Source organism: Orcinus orca, chromosome 18, assembly GCF_937001465.1.
Source record: "Orcinus orca chromosome 18, mOrcOrc1.1, whole genome shotgun sequence".
NCBI lineage: Eukaryota > Metazoa > Chordata > Mammalia > Artiodactyla > Delphinidae > Orcinus > Orcinus orca.
The window spans coordinates 11,454,250-11,475,337 of NC_064576.1; the positions used below are offsets into that span (position 1 = coordinate 11,454,250).

At 40.1% G+C, this 21,088-nt stretch overlaps 1 protein-coding gene across 34 annotated transcripts in view; it reads left to right on the plus strand.

Moving 5' to 3' along the window:
- The window catches only part of DOCK9 (dedicator of cytokinesis 9), a 352,709-nt gene that overhangs the window by 217,363 nt on the left and 114,258 nt on the right, over positions 1-21,088 (plus strand). For 33 of the 34 annotated variants that reach the window (XR_004485275.2, XR_004485276.2, XR_004485277.2 and 30 more), the window contains 7 exons: positions 1,311-1,400; positions 4,914-4,996; positions 6,685-6,754; positions 8,758-8,853; positions 9,856-9,990; positions 15,347-15,521; positions 16,457-16,524. Coding sequence is in view for 29 of the 34 variants with exons in the window: in XM_049701162.1 (XP_049557119.1) it covers positions 1,311-1,400; positions 4,914-4,996; positions 6,685-6,754; positions 8,758-8,853; positions 9,856-9,990; positions 15,347-15,521; positions 16,457-16,524 (717 nt within the window). In the remaining 5 variants the exon portion in view is untranslated. Of the gene's footprint in view, positions 1-1,310; positions 1,401-4,913; positions 4,997-6,627; positions 6,649-6,684; positions 6,755-8,757; positions 8,854-9,855; positions 9,991-15,346; positions 15,522-16,456; positions 16,525-21,088 lie in introns of those variants that run through there. The other variant, XM_049701164.1, reaches the window with a different exon arrangement.

Below are 21,088 nucleotides of genomic sequence, written 5' to 3' on the forward strand. Positions count from 1 at the left end.
ATTCTTAACAGTTTTGACAATCGATGTTTTACTTTGAAGTTTTTTGAATAGATTATGCCTCCAGTGCCTACTGTCATTCATCTCTATGGCATTTCATGGAACCAGGTGTGTAAGAAGGGTCACCATTTGTGACTTTCACAAAGAAGCCAAGAGCCAGGGTGTTGAAAGCCCTCGTGGAGGAGGCTGAATGAATTAAAAATTCACCTGTGAAGGACTTTGGTAGAGAACAGAGTTCCTTCCTTCTCTTCCTGTAGAATAAGGAAGCCTTATTGTAAAAGTAGGTTTTAAGATTGCTTTCAATGATGGTCACAGTGCAAGCAAAGAGTAAAGACAGGTGAAGCAGACACAACAGGGAGACAATACGGGCAGGAAATAAGATTATTTAAAAATGTATGCCCTGGAGTTCTTCCCCTGTGCTGGCAGAGGAGGGACCACAGATCTGACCCAAAGTTTCCTCCAATCTTAGGAAGAAGAAAAACAGATGGGACAGATGCTGGGAGATCCCAGCTTAGTAATTAGCCTCAGGAACCAATGGGATAGATTCTGTCAACAAGCTGGTTTCTTGTGTGCTGTTTTTATAACTATGATCTGTTAATAGTATCCAAGGATTACAGTCCATGGGAGAAAAAATCTAGAACATTCCTTCCTGAAGCCCAAGGCCTAGTTAACTCGAATTGACATTACAGTCCCTACACTAGTGTTAATTAGGGTAGATGTGTTGCTGCCTAAAGTCATGAGAGATTTTATTATTTAGAATAAGCATTTAAGCCTCATGAAACAGGAGCAGTTCTCAGTTACAGGAGGGAAGGTAGTGTTCACAGTCACAGATTCAGTCAACAAATATTAAGGACCTGCTACGGGTCCCACTGGGGATGTGGCAGTGAATAAGAACAGTTGTAAAAGGCAGTTAAGAGATGGATGTATAACAATGTGAATGTACTTAATGCCCCTGAACTGTACACTTAAAAATGGTTCAAATGGTGAATGTTATGTCTCTTTTACCACAGTTTTAAAACTGCCGCAATCCAGGCAAGTAAAAGGCAACTTCGTGGGACTAGATCAAGCACGTGGGGTGGGGGAGTGTTAGGGTCTCTGAAAGGGGCCTCTTTCCTGCCTGGAGGGGTCCTTGAGCCCGTGATCCAGAAGGACTTGGGAGCCACTGCCCCCACCTTTTGAAGTTTAAGGAGCTAACTGGAGTCTGGGGTCCACGGGGTGCGACTGCAGAGGAAGGGGAAGGGCCCCACTGCCCTGGGAGGCTGGCGCCTTAACGTCTTCACTTAACCGAGCGTGTCCTGGTGCTTCCTTCACAGACGGCCATCCTGAGACGACAGGGGCGGTACGTATGCTCCACCATCCCTGCCAACGCACAGCAGGAAGCTCAGAGCTTATTTGTTACAGAGGTAATGTATTTCTTCTATGCCTCCTCCCCTTTTAAAAATTTCAGTGATATTTTCAAGAAAGTGTCAAAGAGGTAATTACATTTTTATGGTGGAAGTTAGAATAGAAAAATAATAAGAAGTTTTCAGAGTCTGAAACTTGGACAGAAATGTCAACAGGGGTCAATTTGATGACAAAACATGAATTCTACAAAACTTATCTCATAGCCTTAGAATAGGAGTAACTTGTGAATGAACTCACTGGACACCTAGCAGACTTTGATATTGTTTTTTTGTGTGGTTTTTTTTGCTGGGGTTTTTTTTTTTTTTTACATCTTTATTGGAGTATAATTGCTTTACAATGGTGTTATATTGTTTTTAATGGAGACTCAGCATATGCATTTATGTATTCGTTGACTTCATTTATGTGTTTATACTTGTAATTTATTATCAAGATTAGTTCAATATTCATGAAGTACCAGGTAACAATGAGCAGAGCCTAACTATCCCTGATCAATATATGATTATTATTACTTTTGTTTGAACATACAGAAAACGACTCTTTCGTTAAGGAGGAAAGAAAAATTATTGCTTTGAGATTGCTTGCTTGTTCTGTCTTGAGGTGTTTGTTTCTTCCTACAGGTGCCTTTAGATAGGATGAACGAGTTAGATGTTTTAATTTTGTTTCTTGAAGTGCTCCTTCATTTAAAAAATAGTGTATTTTTATCCCCATTTTTCTAGTTGATATTTAGGAGCTAAATATGCCCATCAATAAATTTGCCCACTACAAGGAAGCTATGCTGTTCTAAGCAAAGGACCATTACAATAACAACATTTAGTTTCACTGAGATTTTTGAAAACTTGAATGTATAGTTAAAATTTTTGAAGTGTGTTGTTCTCTTAGCATTCTGAAAAGGTAACTTCTTGTCTTACCTCCTTTGCCACTCTATTCGTAATATTAATGCAAGACAAACACAGCCAAATATGTTTACAGAGTCTCAAATGTTTATTTTAAAGCAGGACATTAGGCGAACTGTCCTGCAGCCTGTTTTTGTAAAGAAAGGTACACTGCGGCACAGCTGCACCCATTTGCTCGCTCACATATGCCTGTGACTACTTCACATTACAGCTCAGACACCAATGGCTGCAATGGACACAGTGTGTCCCTCAAAGCTGAAAATACTTGCTATCTGGCCTTTTGCAGAAAAAAGTTTGTTGATCCTTGTTTTAAAGCATATAGTAAAATTGTTAATTACTAATTCAGTTCTCCCAGTTTCTTAAAAAAAATATTGTGTTTGAGGGACAGCTCTCCATTAAGTTCTCCCATCGCTGCAGGCTGGGCAATAGCGACTTCACCCTGTGGGGCAGGAGCCAGCATAGCTACACCCTCTTGGGCCTCTTCCACCAGGGTGGAGTGCAACAGCACTTCCGCCCCGTACTCTTGTCCACAGGAGGATGACCTAATGGCTTCAAACAAAACAAAACAAAACTTCAAAAACCTTCCAGTATAACTTCAAAATATTATTGAATTTCACAAGTTTGAAAGGTCAGTCATGAAATCAGCCCAGTCAGATCCCTGTCTCTTTAGAGATGCAGTTCTCTGCGTACTGATTTCTGATTGAACCCCTTGTCTCCTAGACTTTCTACACCTCCAGAGGGGTGCGGGTTGCTTGCCTTGTTCTGTGCACCTGCCTTGGAATTTTGCCTGTGCCTGCCTTGTGGGTGGTCAACAATGGCTTATTAAATGAGTGAAGCTAGTTACTTAACCTGGTTAACTGTGTTTTTTGCAGTTCCTTATAATTTAAAATATTTAAACATTGTAATTATCTTTCTTACCCATTTTCCCTAAGATATTAAAAATCTGGGCACTCAGGTGTTCTGTTCATAAATGCACTGATTATGTACAAGTATATACTTACTTATTTATTTTTAATTGGGCAGGTACATTTTATACTTCAGAATAGGTTTAATATCCTACAAGAGACTTTGGTGGTATGAAAGTTGAAGTTGAAGGGCTTGGTGAAAAACCAGAACAAAGATAATAGAGCATGTCCACAAGACTGTGTCATACATAGTCTGACCTGACTTAGCTATGCTAATGGACCCAGGGGTAGGATGGGAAAACCCAAACCTACAGATAATTCTGAAGTCATACTGGTTTTGGAATGTGATTTTGAGTGTGGATGTCTGATGTTCTAAATGTGAAAATGCTTTGAAATTAAAAAAAAAAAGCAATTATAAGAATAAAATGGTATTTAAAAACATTTGTAACTACTTAGCAAAGAAATTGAAAAGTTGTTCAGCTCCCACATCTGACTTTGTTTTTAACCCTTCTCTGCTCTTTATTCCACCTCAGAATGATAATATAAAAAACTTATTCTACCTTCCGTTCACAACCTTGCCAATAGAGTGCTTAATGTAGAGCCTGGCACAAGAGGCATTAGCTGTAGTTACTTTCATGACCTTGGGGTTTTGCTTCAGAAAGCCTTCGGGCATGAAGTATGAAATGGATAAAAAGGTTCACAGTATAAACAACAAAGTGAAGTAAACAGAATAGAGACTTTGTTCATGATGTTTCAGCCAGAGTCAAGTCAACTAGGTACGACTAATACATTTAACGACCTATGTTTTCACTTTATTCATTCATTTTTTGCCACACTGACATCTATATATGTGTAGTCTAGAGCTGTCCATACGGAAAAGCAAGTTTGCTGTTGGAAAATAAATCAAATGCTTCACCTGTTGATTTTGACTCATTCATATTTGAAGATCTGGTGGAGGAGACCTTATAATCTTAAGACTCTACACACTACTCAGTGGATCCTCCTGGACAGATGAATGAAAGACACCGTGCTGGTTGGTCGAGCTTGTCAGATAGCGAGGTAGTTTAATGCAGTCCGTGTAGGTTGGTGTCACTGTGGAATCTGGGCAATGGACTGCTCCATACTTTGTACATTTGTACACATGCACGCACACATGTACATGTGAAGAGATCATGGTGCCACTGTGAATTGGAATCTAAATCTTTCTTCCTAATTACCTCACACTGTCTCTTATAAATAAAATGAAAATCTGAGGGCAAATGTATGTAATATTGACTAATGAGCAAGTTTTAATATTAGTAAATACTATGGAAGTATCTTTAGGTTCACACTTTCTATTTACTTTCATGTTCTTCTAGAAGCCCACATGACTTCTTAGGAGCCAAGTGGTTTTAAGTCAGAAACAGCACATTGTTATGTAAATGCAGCAAGAGGAGGTGAGGTTTGTCTCCTTGTAACATCTGCTTATCATCTGATCATGAATGATGATGACCTAAGTGACCCCTCTCCCAAGTGTAACGTTTCAGTGGTTCTTAAGTTTCATAGGAACCTCTAATGGTGGCATTTCAGGCATGAGAGGGTTGAGGGGAAATAATTTTTTTGATATTGGTGTGGGTGTGCATTCATAAACTTTCCCAAATGTTTTCCAAAAGTCATCACATGTCTTTTTCTCTTATGCTTTTTTTTTTTTATGCTCTCCCCCCACCCCAAATAGTGCATCAAAACCTATAACTCTGACTGGCATCTTGTGAACTACAAATATGAAGATTACTCAGGAGAGTTTCGACAGCTTCCAAAGTGAGTAAATGATCAGACCACACAAGATGGGGTTATACACACAGGGAAAGTTCTTTGTACTTGAAATGCCTAGGGAGATGTGTAACTTCACATGCAATCAGTGATTAGAGAAAATATTTCTAGATGGTTTGTGTGTATATGGGTTAGCTATTGTTTACAGGGTATTTGTTAATAGTACTCAAACCTGGTACTCTGGGAATTGGTAGGTGGTAAGAAACACATGGATGGTTTAATTATGTTCAGTGATTCTGCTCAGGGTACCACTGATGAAACAAAAACAGGTGAGATTTTTTTCAGTGAGAAACAGAAAACAAAATGTAAGTGTATTGAAATATGCTGAGGTGTGTTTTATCTTAAAAATAATATTTTGAAAAGACATGAAAAGCATTTTATATTGAACAAATTTTATATTTAAAAAATGTACATCAAAGAACAAGCATTTTCTCAAATTTCTTTACCTCCTTTAAAGTATTAACTCATTCTAAAATATACCAAAAGCAAGTGTGTTTAGATTGATGAGCAGTAGTTAAAGTAAACCAGGTATAGATAGGTCTTGCCTTGAGAGGGTATCTGTTATGAAATGGTACATCCTGAAATAACACAGTTGGCAGATTTTAGTTTATTATGAAAATTGAAAGCACATAATGATGGATTGTGTTTCAAAAGTAACCGTTGCCAATGAAAATTTTAATTAAGACCCTGTTAATAAATTTTTCTTAGGGTTTGTTCCATCTATGAGTTTGAACTGTTTATACTATTCTCAGTGGACCTAGCTGTTTGTTCTTTCTGTTTGTGTGGTTCAGCCACTCCTTAAGAGCGTCCAGCCAACTTCCCAATTGCCTCTTTTTAAACCTCTGCTGAGAACACTCCCTTCCAGCATTGTCCAGATGGGTACGCTCCTTACTTCTGTATGTACCCAGTACTTATCTGGGGACTTAATTCTTCCTGTTTGGTCGGTAAAGCTATCTTCACTGATACGTTTGTTCATGCTCTTCTCATGACTGAAAGAGAACCGACCGGGGATTCGGTGTATTTTATACGATATACTTTTACTGCTGGTGGATTTTACCTCTTGGCGTTAATAAGAATTTCAGTTGTGTGATGAGAAGTAGATGAAGGTTGTAACAGTGATTAAGAACATAGACTCTGTAGTCGGCCTGCATCATCTACTTACTCTGCCCTCTGTAAGCCTTAGTGTCCTCATCTGTTAAGTGGTCTTAGCACCAGTCCCCACCATCTAAAGGACTAAAGGAGGTAACACATGTGAAGTACAGCACAGTGCCTAGCATATAATAACTGTTTAATGACTGATATCGTTATTGTCCTGTTTTTGTTGTTAATACCATCATCATTAAGACTGTGGTTTCCAATCACTTCAGATGGAGTGACCTCATTTAAACTTCGTATTAAAAGTTATTCTACCATGTGTTTATTTATTAATACACTTTCCCATTTTTAATCTACATAACTCCCAACAAGCCATGCCGTCTTGTCTGCCTGGCTTTTGGGAGCTCTCTAACTCTTGCATCACCCACTTTGAAAAGCAACTTCATCTGTTGTTTTTATTCTTTAGCCAAGTGGGCCAGCTTTGGATTTGTTAGATGCTGGTTCCTTTGATGGGGGAAGAAATGCAGCATCTCTTCATAGATTAGGTAATTATAAAACAAGATTCTTTCTTCTTTTTAAAGCAAAGTGGCCAAGTTGGATAAACTTCCAGTTCATGTCTATGAAGTTGATGAGGAGGTGGACAAAGATGAGGTAGGATGCTTGCTGGCGGATCGAAGGATTCATTTAGTTCACAGATTTAGAAGATTCATTGGAAAATTACCAACATTTAGCCAAAACAGGAATTGGAATGTTCCTTGAAACCGGGGAGGAATTTTTAAAAAATGTATTGTTTGATTGATTGAAATAAGGTCTCTGTTTCAACTTGACTGCTTAGCATTGCCTGTTCCTCTGGTCCTTGTTTATTTGTTCTGAGATCATTTTCAAAGTCCTGGACAAGATTTGGCTACATTGTTAAAAGATCAAGATTACTTAGATCCTAAGTTGAGGTTGTTTTTCAGCAGGCTATTTGAAACAAACTGGCAGCCAGTAGATTTTAAATGGCCGTTTCTTTAATGAGGGCTCTGAGTAAAGTAGATAGTACCCAGAACCTCTGAATTTAACAAGCCCACTCCCCCTACTGTTGGGGGAACGGTTATGGCCAGAGAAGTGTATAAAGAGAGCCGGGCATTAAGGTGACCGTGTCCACTGAGCAAGGAAAACCTGATAAAAAGTTAGTGCTGCCCATCTCTGCATTACTTACTCTTCCCTACTCAGTATTAGATGCCTAATTGTGAGTGTTAACAATGTCCATGGTAGCAAATTATTTTAGAAACAACTTTAAAAATATTCTGGGAAGAGTGAGTGGTCATTCAAAATGAAAAATAAGATATTAAAAACTTGGTGCTGATTAATAGTAAGAGGAGGACCGATTGAAATAATGCACATAAGAGCGCACACCAAACTGTAAAATCCTAGACAGGTAAGTTACTTCTATTATCACTAATAATAACAACAGTAAAACCACCAATATTAAAATTGAGGTGGGCTTCCCTGGTGGCGCAGTGGTTGAGAGTCCGCCTGCCGATGCAGGGGACACGGGTTCGTGCCCCGGTCCAGGAGGATCCCACATGCCACGGAGCGGCTGGGCCCATGAGCCATGGCCACTGAGGCTGTGTGTCCGGAGCCTGTGCTCCGCAACGGGAGAGGCCACAACAGTGAGAGGCCCGCGTACCGCAAAAAAAAAAAAAAAAAAAAAATTGAACTGGTCTCAGACAAAGCATAAGACAGGTCTTTCTGCAGTTGTCTACTTGATTACAAAAATAAACATCATAATTAGACTAGTCCTCAGGAGGTGTGAGCTGGGTGACCTGACAGTGTAGTCCTCTCTTCCTAAGGCTCCTACTCAAGTGTGTATTGGACAGTCTTAGGGGGCAGAGTCACAAGGCAGAGGTCTTAGAGAGTAAGGAAGGGGCGGGGGTCAGGATGTGGTGGAAGGTTTGCCACATTGTGTATTTGTGTGTGTGTATATTTCATCTGTCTGTCTGCTTATTATATGTGCAAATATAAGCCTGACTTATTTATAGCAGCAGCTGGCAGCCTCATGCCCTTAAACCCAGATCTCAGTGTTCAGGTCAGAACTTGAGGAAACATGTTTCTTTACTTTTCTAGCTGTCGCTCTTCACTTTTCTCTCTCCTCCTTTCCTCTCTCCCTGTTGTGGTCTTGCCTCTCTCTTTCCCTCATTTCTGTTGCCCCAGCATTTTATCTCTGCTTTCTTTATTGCCTGCCTCATATTTCCTTCCTTTCTTATTCACCTTTCCCTGAACTAAGCATCTGGGAAGTTTTCCAGGAATTTGCTTTTGTCCTCCAACTATATGGGAGTGTAATGTGAAAACATTTTTCATCAAACCGGGCGAGACCTTACAACTTGAGTGGTTAAGTATGGTATGTACTTTCTGTGGCTCATTAAACACTTAAAATACTTGGGGGGGAAAAAAAAACTTGGACTAGAACAAGCTTTGCTTTTTAATGGACTAGCATTTGCTTTTTAATGGACTAGGCTTGTTCCACCTCTTTTATTGATAAGTGGACACAGTAGGTGTTAGTGCCAGACAGTTACTCCAGTAAAGGGGCGAGGGGCAACCTGGTATGAATTGAATGGATTTCCCATCAGTAATAACGGGAGATTGATTGCGACGTTGCCCTTGTCTCCTAGGATGCTGCTTCCCTCGGCTCTCAGAAGGGTGGGATCACCAAGCACGGCTGGCTGTACAAAGGCAACATGAACAGTGCAATAAGCGTGACCATGAGGGTAAGGAGGCCCATCACCCTGCTTTCCCCTTACTAAGCCCTTTTTTTCCTGTGGGTCTTGGAAATGATGCTCAAGATGAATGGGCATGCTGTTTTTTGTGACAAAAGTGACATTGTCTGGTGAGTGAGATGCCTCCCCGGTGATCGGTGATCGACCCCCACTGGTACAGCCCCATTTCCACCCGCTCCCCTTGTCACCCTCCAACCACCAGCGTGATGAGATCATCGTAAGGCTGGTGTGAAGGTGCAGTCGCCTTACAGCCTTTCTTCTCCGTATTGACTACAGAAGGGATACTTGGTACCTCGTAGAACATCACCGAGGGGCTACACCTAAGCACTTCCATGGAGGTCTTCCTGCAGTAAAGTCAAGAAAAGCAAAAATCAAGGACTAAAGGGAAAATGGTTAAATTGGAAGGGGGTTGTCAAGAGAAAAGCAAAACCAGTGTAAAAGCTATTCAGGAGAGAAGTAGGACCAATGAAAGGCCAGAATTAATAATAAAGAGAAACAATGGAAGTGAGGTAGGATGAGCAGGGGATAAAAGTTAAATCAGGGGAAATGCTGATTGTTGTAATCCTGAGGCTGGAAAATCGTCCAGTTCCGTGAGGCAGAGAACAGTTCCTACTCCGTGTGAGCAAGACACCCTGGGGATTTGAGAAAGTTTCCATCCTTCTGAGCTCCATCCCAAATTAGACTGAGCTCCATCCCAAATTAGAATTCCCTGCACCGCTTCTGGGTGGTTATGTAAAAATCTCTGATTCTGTGGGTGAGAAAAATGACCCAGGAATGCTTAGTGAACCAACTCCACAGAACTTAAATTCAGTAAAATTATTAGATGTGATGGAGAGTCTTAACTCACCCAGTTACCTGGGGCGCTGGCCAGAATTAGATTTGTTTTGGAGAGAACTGAAATGGTTTTTTCATAGGGTGTACTTGTGAGTTATTGAGAGAGATTGTGGCTGTTTTCATCTTGAAACCATAATTATGTGTGTATTTTTCTCTCAGTCGTTTAAAAGACGATTTTTCCACTTGATTCAACTTGGTGATGGGTCCTACAATTTGAATTTTTATAAAGATGAAAAGATCTCCAAGGAACCAAAAGGATCAATATTTCTGGATTCCTGTATGGGTGTGGTTCAGGTAAATATGAAGCGAGTTTTATCGTTGAGTTTTCTCATTTGTAAAAGTACCATCTATGAATTAGCAGATTTAAGCAAACACTTCAAAAAATGGCAATATTCGTGGTAGAAGTGTAATAGCAGACTTAAAAATGAGTTAAAGGCTTGTTTTTCATCATTTTAGAAGATAGTGGGTACAACACACATGCAGAATTATGTCGTAGGAGGCCCGAGTGCTCTGCATATGAGTTTTTATGTTTAAAACCTGGCTCAGCTACTTTTTAAATTTAAATTTATTTATTTGTTTATTTATTTTCGGCTGCGTGGGGTCTTCATTGCTGCACGCGGGCTTTCTCTAGTTGCGGTGAGCGGGGGCTACTCTTTGTTGTGGTACGCGGGCTTCTCATTGCAGTGGCTTCTCTTGTTGTGGAGCACAGGCTCTAGGCACGCAGGCTTCACTAGTTGTGGCACACAGGCTCAGTAGTTGTGGTTCGCGGGCTCTAGAGCACAGGCTCAGTAGTTGTGGTGCATGGGCTTCGTTGCTCCGCGGCATGTGGGAGCTTCCCAGACCAAGACTCGAACCTGTGTCCCCTGCATTGGCAGGTGGATTCTTAACCGCTGCGCCACCAGGGAAATCCTCAGCTACTTTTTAACTGTGTGACCTTGGACTGGCTATTAACTGAAGTTTCTTCACATGCAAAATTCAGATAATGATAATATTTCCTTAATAGGGTAAGAGGATTGGATGAGTTAACTTGGAAATATTCAGAACAGTTCTTAGCATCTCTGGGATGACTTTTATCATGATAGTATCAATGGCACAGTAGTATATTGGCCAAGAGACTGGGTTTCAGATTCAGACTGAGTTCAGATCCCTGCTCTACCCCTTACAGCTCTATAACCTTGGAGATATTTTTCAACTTCTCTGTGCCTCAGGTTCCTCATTTGTTTAATAGGGATAATGATAGTACTGAATATGGTTATGGAAGGGATTAATCAATACATGTAAAGAGCTTAGAACGGTGCTGGCACATGGTAAGCATTCAGCCAATATTAGGGTTGGGGTTAGGGTTTGTTATCATAGTGCTGTTACAGTTGTAGAGTTAGTCTTAAAAGTTATTTTAATTATACATGATACATGAATGTATTTGTATTATGAAGTGTTAGACAGTATAGGTAGTGCAGAAGTCCCTGTTGACCCCCATATCTCCCTTTCTCAAAGAGCTACCATTAGCAGTTTGGTGTGCCTCCTTCCATGCCTTTGTAGAATTGCCTTTGAAAGCAGGTTGGCAGTTTCCCCAATCTGTCTGTTCGTCCGTCCATCCACTCATCCACTCCCCTCCAGTTTTCCAGGAATATCTAAGGCAGCAGTTTACAAGGATACATAAAACACAGGCTAATATAAATTTAAAGTGGTGTGAAAGGAGTCAGGGTAGGGAAGAGATGAAGTGGGATTAAGTTAAGGAAAAAGCATGTATTTTAAAGACCTCACTAACACCCGCTATGGTGGGTGACAAACCAGGCTCTACGCTTTCTAGCTTGGAGACCCGTTCAGTTGCACAGTGTCTGTAGATACAAACAGTCCAATTAGTCAGAAGCTGCCCGAGTAATCTCAGAATGAAGCCCATTCAGGCGTTTCTCTTGGGGGCCCTCATACAGAGGGCGCTGTGTGATGAACGAACAGTCTTCTTGACGGCTCCTCACAATAGACGCAGTCACCATTATCAGAGAATTCTTCCGTAAGATGACTCAGTGTTCGCTGATGACATTAGCCCAAAGCTCGGTTCTCTAAGAAAGGTTGTTTTGTGGGGCCAGTGTGACTAAGGTTAGAGACACAGCTCTGGTTTGACCCTCAGGTATACTTGCTTATGCATTCACATGTTTACTTAAAATTAAATTGCATTTTCATCCAAATAATACATTCATCTGGTTTAAATGTCAAACAGTACAGAGAGGTAGCACTAAAGGCACAGTCCTGCCAGCATCACCTCACTTCACCTACTCCCCACTCCCTGAAATGGTCATTTTCAACTTTTTCCACTGTTTTTTTTTCTTGGGATTTGCCTCCATATTGCTAGGTAAGGAGTGTTCGCTGCTCTTCATTCATCAGTTGTGGACATTATGTGATGCTAGAGAGGATTTTAGCTCCTGCAGCCCTCCTTCATGCTCTAAGCTGGACCGACTGCTTCCTCAGCCTCTGCACAGTCACCATCCTGGAAATTCCCTTTGCTGTCCTGCCTGTGTCAGATTCCTTGTTTCCAGGATCCCATGTCGTCTTCTTTCTCATTTTCCTTTCTTGTTTTGGAGGAACACATCCTCCAGGAGCTTCCTGGAAATCATGTGTAAGATCTTAATTTTTTGAGAGTTAGATGAAATTTACCTTAGAATTTGAAGGCGTTCCATTGTCTTCTAGATGCTTGTGTTGTTTTGGAGTCTTATGTTATTCCCTATTCTTCACAGTCTTCTCCTTATCTCTTATCTCTGGTGACCTGAATTTTAGGTTATTGTGTCTTGATTTTGATTTTTTTGGTAAGCTTTTTTGTTAAGGCATGACATAAGGAGAAAATAAACATGTAATGAATGAGTTTTTACTGAGTTTAGATCTCTATCATCTATTTGTGCTGAGAAGTCAGTTCTTGTTCTGGAGACTCTGTCCTGCATGTTCTAGCCACCTGGGTCTTCTGAACTCTGGGCAGCCTCCTCAGTTAGCAAGACTGTTGGACTCTGTTCAGGCTCACCTTCCTGGGTCCAGATATGGCCTCCAGGCAGAAAGTGATGAGGTGATGGTAGGGCTCACCTCATCTATTTCCTTTCTATCAGGGATCACAGGGCTGCCCTGATGGTTGCAAAATACCTAAAAACAGTTGTTTCATCTATTTTGCCCAGTTATTTCTAGTACTTATGTTGGGAGAATAAGTCCAGACCTTGTTGCTTCATCGTGGTCAGCATGGAAGTTGGGGGTCCAAACTCAGCTGGCTACAGGGGCCAAGCAGATAAATTAAGTGAAAGAAGAGGCCTGGGTGTAAAGTGATAGGAAATGCTGGGGACTGTGACAAACTGGAGCACAAGTGGTCCCGTTTAAAGGGGCAGCTGATGTGCTGGGTGGCACTGCCAGCTCAAGGTTGCCAGCTCATCTGGTTCAGGAAAACCAGAAATACAAAATTTTAGTTAAATCTTGGTATTTTTAGTTACTGGTGACTAATTTAAAAACAAACAACCCCCCCCCAAAAAAACATTGTTTTTGGTCCTCTAGCGCAGGACCAAACCCTAGATCAAGGTGATAGCACCACTTAATATTCATTGAGAATTATTTTTGCATCAACAGCTAATTGGCACATGGCACTCTCAGCTTGTAACCCAAACTCAGCTGAAAGCTGCCACTGTAGAAACCAAATTATATCAAAGTATGTTTATTCACAGCATAAAGGAAGGAGTACCGGAGCGAATTGTCAATGACAGTGAAGTAACTTCTTGGGTGGGATTGCCAAGTAGGAGTTCCATTTGGATTCTTAAGCTGAGAGACCTTTTCAGTTACATTTTAGTTGAGTTTTCTGGCATTGACTTTAAAAAAATGTTTAAAGCAAAACAAAATATATTTGGCAACTCATTTGGAAAGTAGCAGTAATTACTTTTGTTTTATAAGAGTTTTGTTGCCTGTCTTCAGCAGAGTATAGGTGATTTACAGTATGGAGTCCCCAATCACTCAGTCTCTGGAATACATTTCGGAATCTAAAGTTCTGGCTTCAGTGGCCATCCCTTCCTTCATATTCTTTTTGCAGGTGTGGCTGATGGTGTTTTACATTTAACGAATTGTGTCTAAGGCTTCAATATGTTTAAATAATTTGTTTTTATCTCCACATCTGTTTGTAAGCTCACCTCCAAAAGTTGAGGCTTAAGTATTTCAGGTTTTTTTTTTTTAATATTGCTTTTGGACATTGTAAAAATATGAGCTGATTAAATGCTATGAGTTCAAAGAAATGCCTATGCTAAAATTTAAAACTAGACCTGAAAAGAATCCAGTTACGAATCTTGAGCCCTAAAAGTATTTTAGAACCTTGAAGTTGATTACACTTATTTTGCAGATAAGGAAACTGAGGCTCAGAAAGAGGAATAATTCAGAATCAAGGCCTAATGCTCACCCTACTTTTAACTTATTTTCATAGTAATGAGTAGGTGAGGAGTGCAGGGGAGAGAACTCCTTTCATATCTGGGCTTTGACCCCTTCTCTGACTCTTTCTGTGAAGTGAGGTGTGAGGCGTTGTGCACAGTGGTCTGCATGCTCTGCTGGGAGCAGTTCTCTCCTGAGAACCAGCTGCAGAGGTCACAGAGGCGACTTTGGGAGGGCCACCCTGTCCCCGAGACATTCACTGAGAGCCCCCTCAGGGACTGCGGCTAACCAGCTAGAATTTTAGTGGGCGAAGGCTCTGCTCGGACGCCGCATATTGGTGGGAATTTGTGATGTCACGTCCCTCAGCCTGTAAGTACCAGGAGTCTTGTGTCATGTTCCTCGGAGCTGAACCTCTATCTAGTGCAGTCACCAGGGCGATTTTACCCACCAGGGGATGTTTGATAATATCTGAAGACATGTTTTGATCTTCACAACTGGGGGGGCTATGCTACTGGCATCTAAGGAGTAAGGCCAGGCTGCTTCTAAACAGGCTACAGTGCACAGGACGGTCCCCATAACAGTTACTGGCCCCAAGCGTCAATAGTGCCAAAGTGGAGAAACCCTGGCCTCGTGCACATTCATCCTTCGTCATTTAATGCACATGGACTGCGGTTTTTATACTTTGAGTAAGATACCCTTTCACAGGCATAAAAGCTGGAGGCACGAGGGAAGCTGGAGGAAGGTAGACATGGTGTCTAAATACCTTTTGGGCCTCATAAATGATGAGAAAGTTCCAGGTAAGGAAATCAGACATATTGATAGATAATGGTTTGCTTTTAAAATGTGATACCACATACTACTTCATTAAAAAAGATAGGAGCTAGAGGAACTGAAAATTTTCAATGAAATTTCATTCATTCAGATATTTTTCAGGAGCCTATTATTTGCCAAGCAGTGTTCTAGAAATAGGGATGTAGCACTGAACAAAAGAAATCTCTGCTCTGAAGAGCTTCCATTTCATTGGATGGGACAGACAACAAATAAATATGTAAAATGTGTAATGTGTCAGATGGGGAAATAAAGCCATGAAGAAAATAATTCAGGGAAGGTGGATACAGATGGGGGTTTATTGGGAAGGGGCTTGCCTTTTTAAATAACTTGGTCCGAAATGCCGATGAGATAGTACCCATCAGCAGATAATAAAGAGAAGAATTTTTAAGGCTGTTCCAGTTCTTCTGAAATGTGTCTCTTTACCCTTTTTCTGTTTCAGAACAACAAAGTCAGGCGTTTTGCTTTTGAGCTCAAGATGCAGGACAAAAGTAGTTACCTTTTGGCAGCAGACAGTGAAGTGGAAATGGAAGAGTGGATCACAACTCTGAACAAGATTCTCCAGCTCAACTTTGAAGCTGCAATGCAAGAAAAGCGAAACGGAGACTCTCATGAAGGTAGGCAGGTATAGCTTTCCCCAGGTGCATGCACACTCTGCGGGTGTCTTCTGTTTTGCCAGAGGGCACAGGAAGTAGCCAGATTACTGCAGAGGTACATGGAGGTGGGACAGACGTGAGCTCCTTAGAGATAACCTGTCAGCAAAGATTTTGTCCCAGTAGAATGTCCTACCCTGACATCATTTGTATAATGAGAAGAATCACAGCTTTGGAGGCAGAAAGGAATACCTGAGTTCAAGTCCCAGCAATACCATTTTTCATCCGTGAGACCTTGGGCGAGCCACTTATGTTTTCAGAGCCTTGGATTACTCTCTTGTAAAATGGGAATCAAAACAGAACTTGCTGGTCAATGGGAAGATTAAACAAGATAATGTATCTCAAGTACCTGGCATAGAGTCGGCACTTCAAATACTAATTATAGTTTTTATTGTTATCATTAATCATATCCTTTGGAATTTTCAAGTCAAAGTTAGGATGGGCAGAAGCCACAGATTAAATTGGTTGGGAAAATCTGGCTATGTTCTTGACAATTCATGTTTTATTTCAGGCCCTTGGACAGGTGATTCCCAACTCTGGCTGTGCTTTAGAAGTCCCTGGAGACTTTTAACAAGTACTCTTTCCTTTGTCCCACCAGAGATTCTGGTTTAGTTGGCCTGGGCTGGTGCCTGGTGGGTGTGGCCATGTGTGCTGCTGTCCATAGCTCTTGACAGTTCTGGTTAGACACTGTCCGTGCTGCTCCAGCCATCAAATGTTCAGCTCTCACCAATGGGCCTGGCATCAGCATTTTTTAAAAGCTCTGAGGTGTTTCTGTTGGGTATCCAGAGTTGCAAACCACTGTGTGAAAGGGCACATAAGAGAAACGGCCTTCCTCCTCTTGTTTTAAATAAAATGCTTTCAACTGTGAGTGACTTAGGTAATCTGTTTTGCTGTTTTAGATGATGAACAAAGCAAAATAGAAGGTTCCGTTTCCGGTTTAGATAGCTACCTGCCTGAACTTGCCAAGGTAACATTATCTTAAATCTTCTTCTCTTCATAGAATGATATTGAAAGGATTAACAAATACATTAGAGTAAATTATTAAAATCATGGTGTAGTTACTGCTATTTTTTGACTTCAGCATTTGGTGAGGTGAAACACATGGCTGACTTCTTAAGTCGGATTTGAGTCTGTTTTCCAGAAAGTACCTTACAAAGTATTCTCTTTTTGTTATTCTTTGTTTTCCCCACATAATATTTAATGCCACATTAGAAGTACTGAAGAAATAACCAAGGTGCACAGGTAAATGTTTCCATAGTAACATGTTACTTAATATGTTCACACATACTCTTCCCCTATGCAAGTTAATAGAGACAATTCCAAAAAGGATGGATAAGTAATAATCTTGTTACTGAACCAGAGGGTTGCCTGAGTTATATGAATTTTTCCCGGGTCAGTCTGAATGAAAAAAAAAAAAGTTATACCTGTTTTTTATAATCTTGAGAAACTCAAAAAGTTACTGAAAAGCACGAAGATCAAAACAACCATATTCCCACCACCCAGATTCAACACCTGTTACTGTGTTGTCTTTTCAGCTTCAACATTTTTTAAAGAAATAAAAATATCAGTTATACTTGAAATTCTTTTTTAACCATCATCTGTATTCCATTCCCTTCTTCCCCCACAACCTCAACTAGAGACAACCACTATTATGAGTTTTCTGGAAATACTTCCATTTGATTTTCATATCTTTACCAATATATCTATCATAATAATATGTGGCTGTGTTTTGTACGTTTAACATATTATATAAATGCTAACATATTATTCTGTACTTGTTTTTATTTTTAAATTAGCCTTGTTTTTGAGATCCATCCAAGTTGGTATATAGATCTAATTCATACCCTTTATTGCATTGTGTAAGCATTTTATTTTAGCAGTTCTATTATTTCCAATTTTTTCTATTACAAACAGTGCTACAATGAATATCCTTGTACTTGCCTCCTTGTGTACATCCCTGAATAATTCTTTTTAAATGAGAGAAATATCCTTGTCTTCTTTGGCCCTTTATATTCTTACTCTGTTATTGCCTTTCTATTCTTTTGTGTGTGTGTGTGTGTGAATACAGTGAAATAGAGACGCTACACACCCGTATCTTAAACACTGTAATAGAAAACATGGTTTATCTATATACCATTATAAATAGACTAGCATTCAACATTGACCTTTACTTTAAGACAACATAGCTGTTCTAAAATATAAAATCTCCCTCCCTGGCTAGGACTTTAGAGCATTGTTTTTCTTTAGCACTTGACTGTTAACCACAGTATCTTTTTAGCACCTGCCTATTAAAGCTAATTTTAGTGCTACCATTGTAACCTCCTTCTAGGCTGGGAAGAGTTTAGCTTGTGTGTTTGTGCTTTCATGTTATGAACTTCTGTGTGTCATATTTTGCATTGAGATTCGCTTTTTTGTTATGTTTTGGGGTTCATGATTTCTCAAAGCAGAATCTCTGTTGAAAGAGATAATATATGTAGTGCAATCTAGAATTTTAAAAGTTAACTTTCTACACTTACTGGGTGAACACAGTGGATACCTAGGAGAAGACTCATATTATTTGAGCTTAATGTTGATTAATTAGAAATGTTTTTTTTTCTTGTGAAGACAAACAGGAGTTGTGCCTTCCTTTCTTCTCTCACTGCCTACTACTACCTGGCCTTCAGAATTCCTTGATCCTAAGACCTAAGGAGATATATATCACATATATTTATTCTTTAAAAAATATATATATATACATATTTATAAAACATATTTGAAGATGTTTTTCAAACTGGTGGGTAATGACCAAGTTAGCTGAAGCTATTTTAGTTGGTAAAAAGTAATTAAATTGGTCTAATTAAATTAAATTAAATTAATTGGTTTCAATCTCCATTTCTCATTTACTTTTAAATTTTGTCTTCTTTTTTTATTGAAGTAGAACTTATATAGAGTAAAATGCTCAGGCCCTAATTGTATAGCTTGATGGATTTCACGTTTGTGCACCCACATAACCCCCAACATATAGAACATTTCCAGCACCTCAGCAGACTGTCTTGTATCCTCCGTCCCAGCTGACATTCTCGTTGTTTTGACCTCTATGACTGTAGATTAGTTTTGACTATCCTAGACCTTCCGAAAAGTGGAATCATCCATATGACTCTTTGTGTCAGGCTTCTTTAGCTCAACATTATGTGACCCAGAATAAAAAAATGGATAGAATTGAATAGAGGATAGTAAAGTGCACTGCCTTTAATAATGATAGATATTATTTAAGATATATGTGTATATCATGCATATATCATATGTTGATATATATATGTAGAAAGAGAGTGAGTGTGTTTGTGTATGTGTGTGTTGGGTTGTGATGTAAATGTATTTCTTAACTGTGGATCATGGTCAGAACCTAAAAAGTGCAGCATTATAAGGGACTTAACTGTTGTTTCCCGCCCCCCCCCCCGCCCCAGCTCTCAAGTGTTTTTAAACCATTTTAATTTAAGAAGGTAGAAAAAGTGCAGAAGGTAATTTTTCGAAGAGAAAAAAAAGAAAATTAAGGTGTGCTGTCATTCACCAGCATGCTGCCATCCCACTTGTGGGGCAGGTGTCTGTTGGTGATGCCTCTTGTCCGCCTACTTGGTGGCAGAAGTGCAGTGTGAGGGGCTCAGGCACCAGTGTGCCTGGCTTTTCAGCCCCTTCATCATCCAGGGCCCCGAGTGTGAGTGGTTTTGACTATTTACAACCCCCTCCAGTGTATCTGGGGTGGGATCATTTATACCTGTTAAAAAAGGAAGGAGGTTGATTGATACCTGGTCATCCTGATTTTAGAAGGAATGGATTCCAGAGTGTGAGATTGAATAGGGGTGGGAGGGCGTGTGGGAGGGGGAGGGAGGCTCGAGTTGCACAGCTAGGCAAGGAGGGAGAGTTTAGTCGAGGTGAGGAGGTTAAGAGGGCAGTGCCAGGGAAAGGTCCATGGGGAGATCAGGCCACAGTTACATCAGATTGCAGAGAAAGGACTAGAACAGTGGGGGCAGGCAAAGGTGTAATTTAATGGCAGGCTCAACTCAGGTCAACTCCTCTTTCTGCTTCATTCATCCTGTTGCCCCGGCTTTTGTTTTCCACTGTGACGGAAACATAACCAAACAGGATATGAGCGACAGGAAGTTGTTGTAGTACAAAAATAGCTGGTGTCTCATTGTGGAATGTGATGGAGGGGCCCTTGACATACAGTAGGAGTGATATGGAATTAGGTTTTCAGAATATTTTGTATGTTCTTGGCCCTTTTGTTGCTTGTACATTTAGTACTGAACATCTCTATTGTTTTCTTATGGGGACACACTGTGTATACCCTAAAACCTGTTCTTTTCCTCCTATTGTCTAAAATGGAGCCAAACATATGTTTGTTCTAAACGTAACAGCATTTATAGTATCAGAGTACACAGTCTTATAAACATTTTTATGAAATAAACACAAACTGTAGTTAAAGTTAGTTAATTGATTTCTTCCCTACAGTGTCAAGGGGTAATATGATCATGTGGTAAACCCGACTACTATTTATTTGATAAATATTTTTTTCTGGTTACATTTACCTTAGGTAACATTGAAATGAATATATATATATGTATGTATGTATATATATCGCCTCCTGTAAAGGTAGTATGAAGAAAACCCTCATGCTCCCACCTTATATTTTCCTCCATAGCTTTTCTATTTTTGAGCTCTTTGTGTACTCAAAAAACAGCTGCTCACTCTTAATTTGGCCTCCCCATGTGGTTCCTGTTGAACCAGAATTGCTCCCATTCTGTTACCTTGTAACTTCTTTATAGTGAATGAATTTACCTTTCTTGGTAAATCTTCCACAGTTGAACACAGGCTAGAGTCTGGTGTCTCAGACTTTATGGTCTCATTGAGGTTGAGTGAGCATCAGGAGGCCAAGTTCAGCAGTACTTGTCAGAACCCAAACAGTTTCACAGACACCTTCTCTGAGATTTTAAACCACATCTGTAATAAATGCTTCCTTCTCTGTATCCTAATCCAGAAAATTATGTCATTGTGTTATGATACAAAGGAACCGGCTAGGGTTGTGTTTGTGAGGTCAGCTGGCGCTCCATTTCTTGGGCTTCCTTATCTAGAATGCTTTATTATAGCTTTGTGACACAGAGGATGAGATGATGGTCCCTGGGAGTTAGATATCATGGAAGTAGTGGAAACAAATCATGACAGCTCTTTAAGTTAAAAGTATGTATTCTGGCTTCAAAGGATTTTGCTAAGTCTTCCTGTTTGCAACCCATTCTGTTTAAATGAGCCAACAGTCAACACAGTATTTTCCTGACGAGCTGTCCTCAAAATATGATGCTCTGGCCTTCGATTGTTTTCCCTGCTCAGAGATAAACTTAAGACACAGGGTATGCCTAAACTTTATGGTAGTTCTTCTGGAAACTCTTGAATGTTTGGTTCATAACTACCTCTTAAGACAAGGAAGAAAACATTGTCAGGGTGTATCATTAGTGATTAAACTTAGAGAATACAGGAGTGGGGGGGAATAGCCTTTGTTTTAG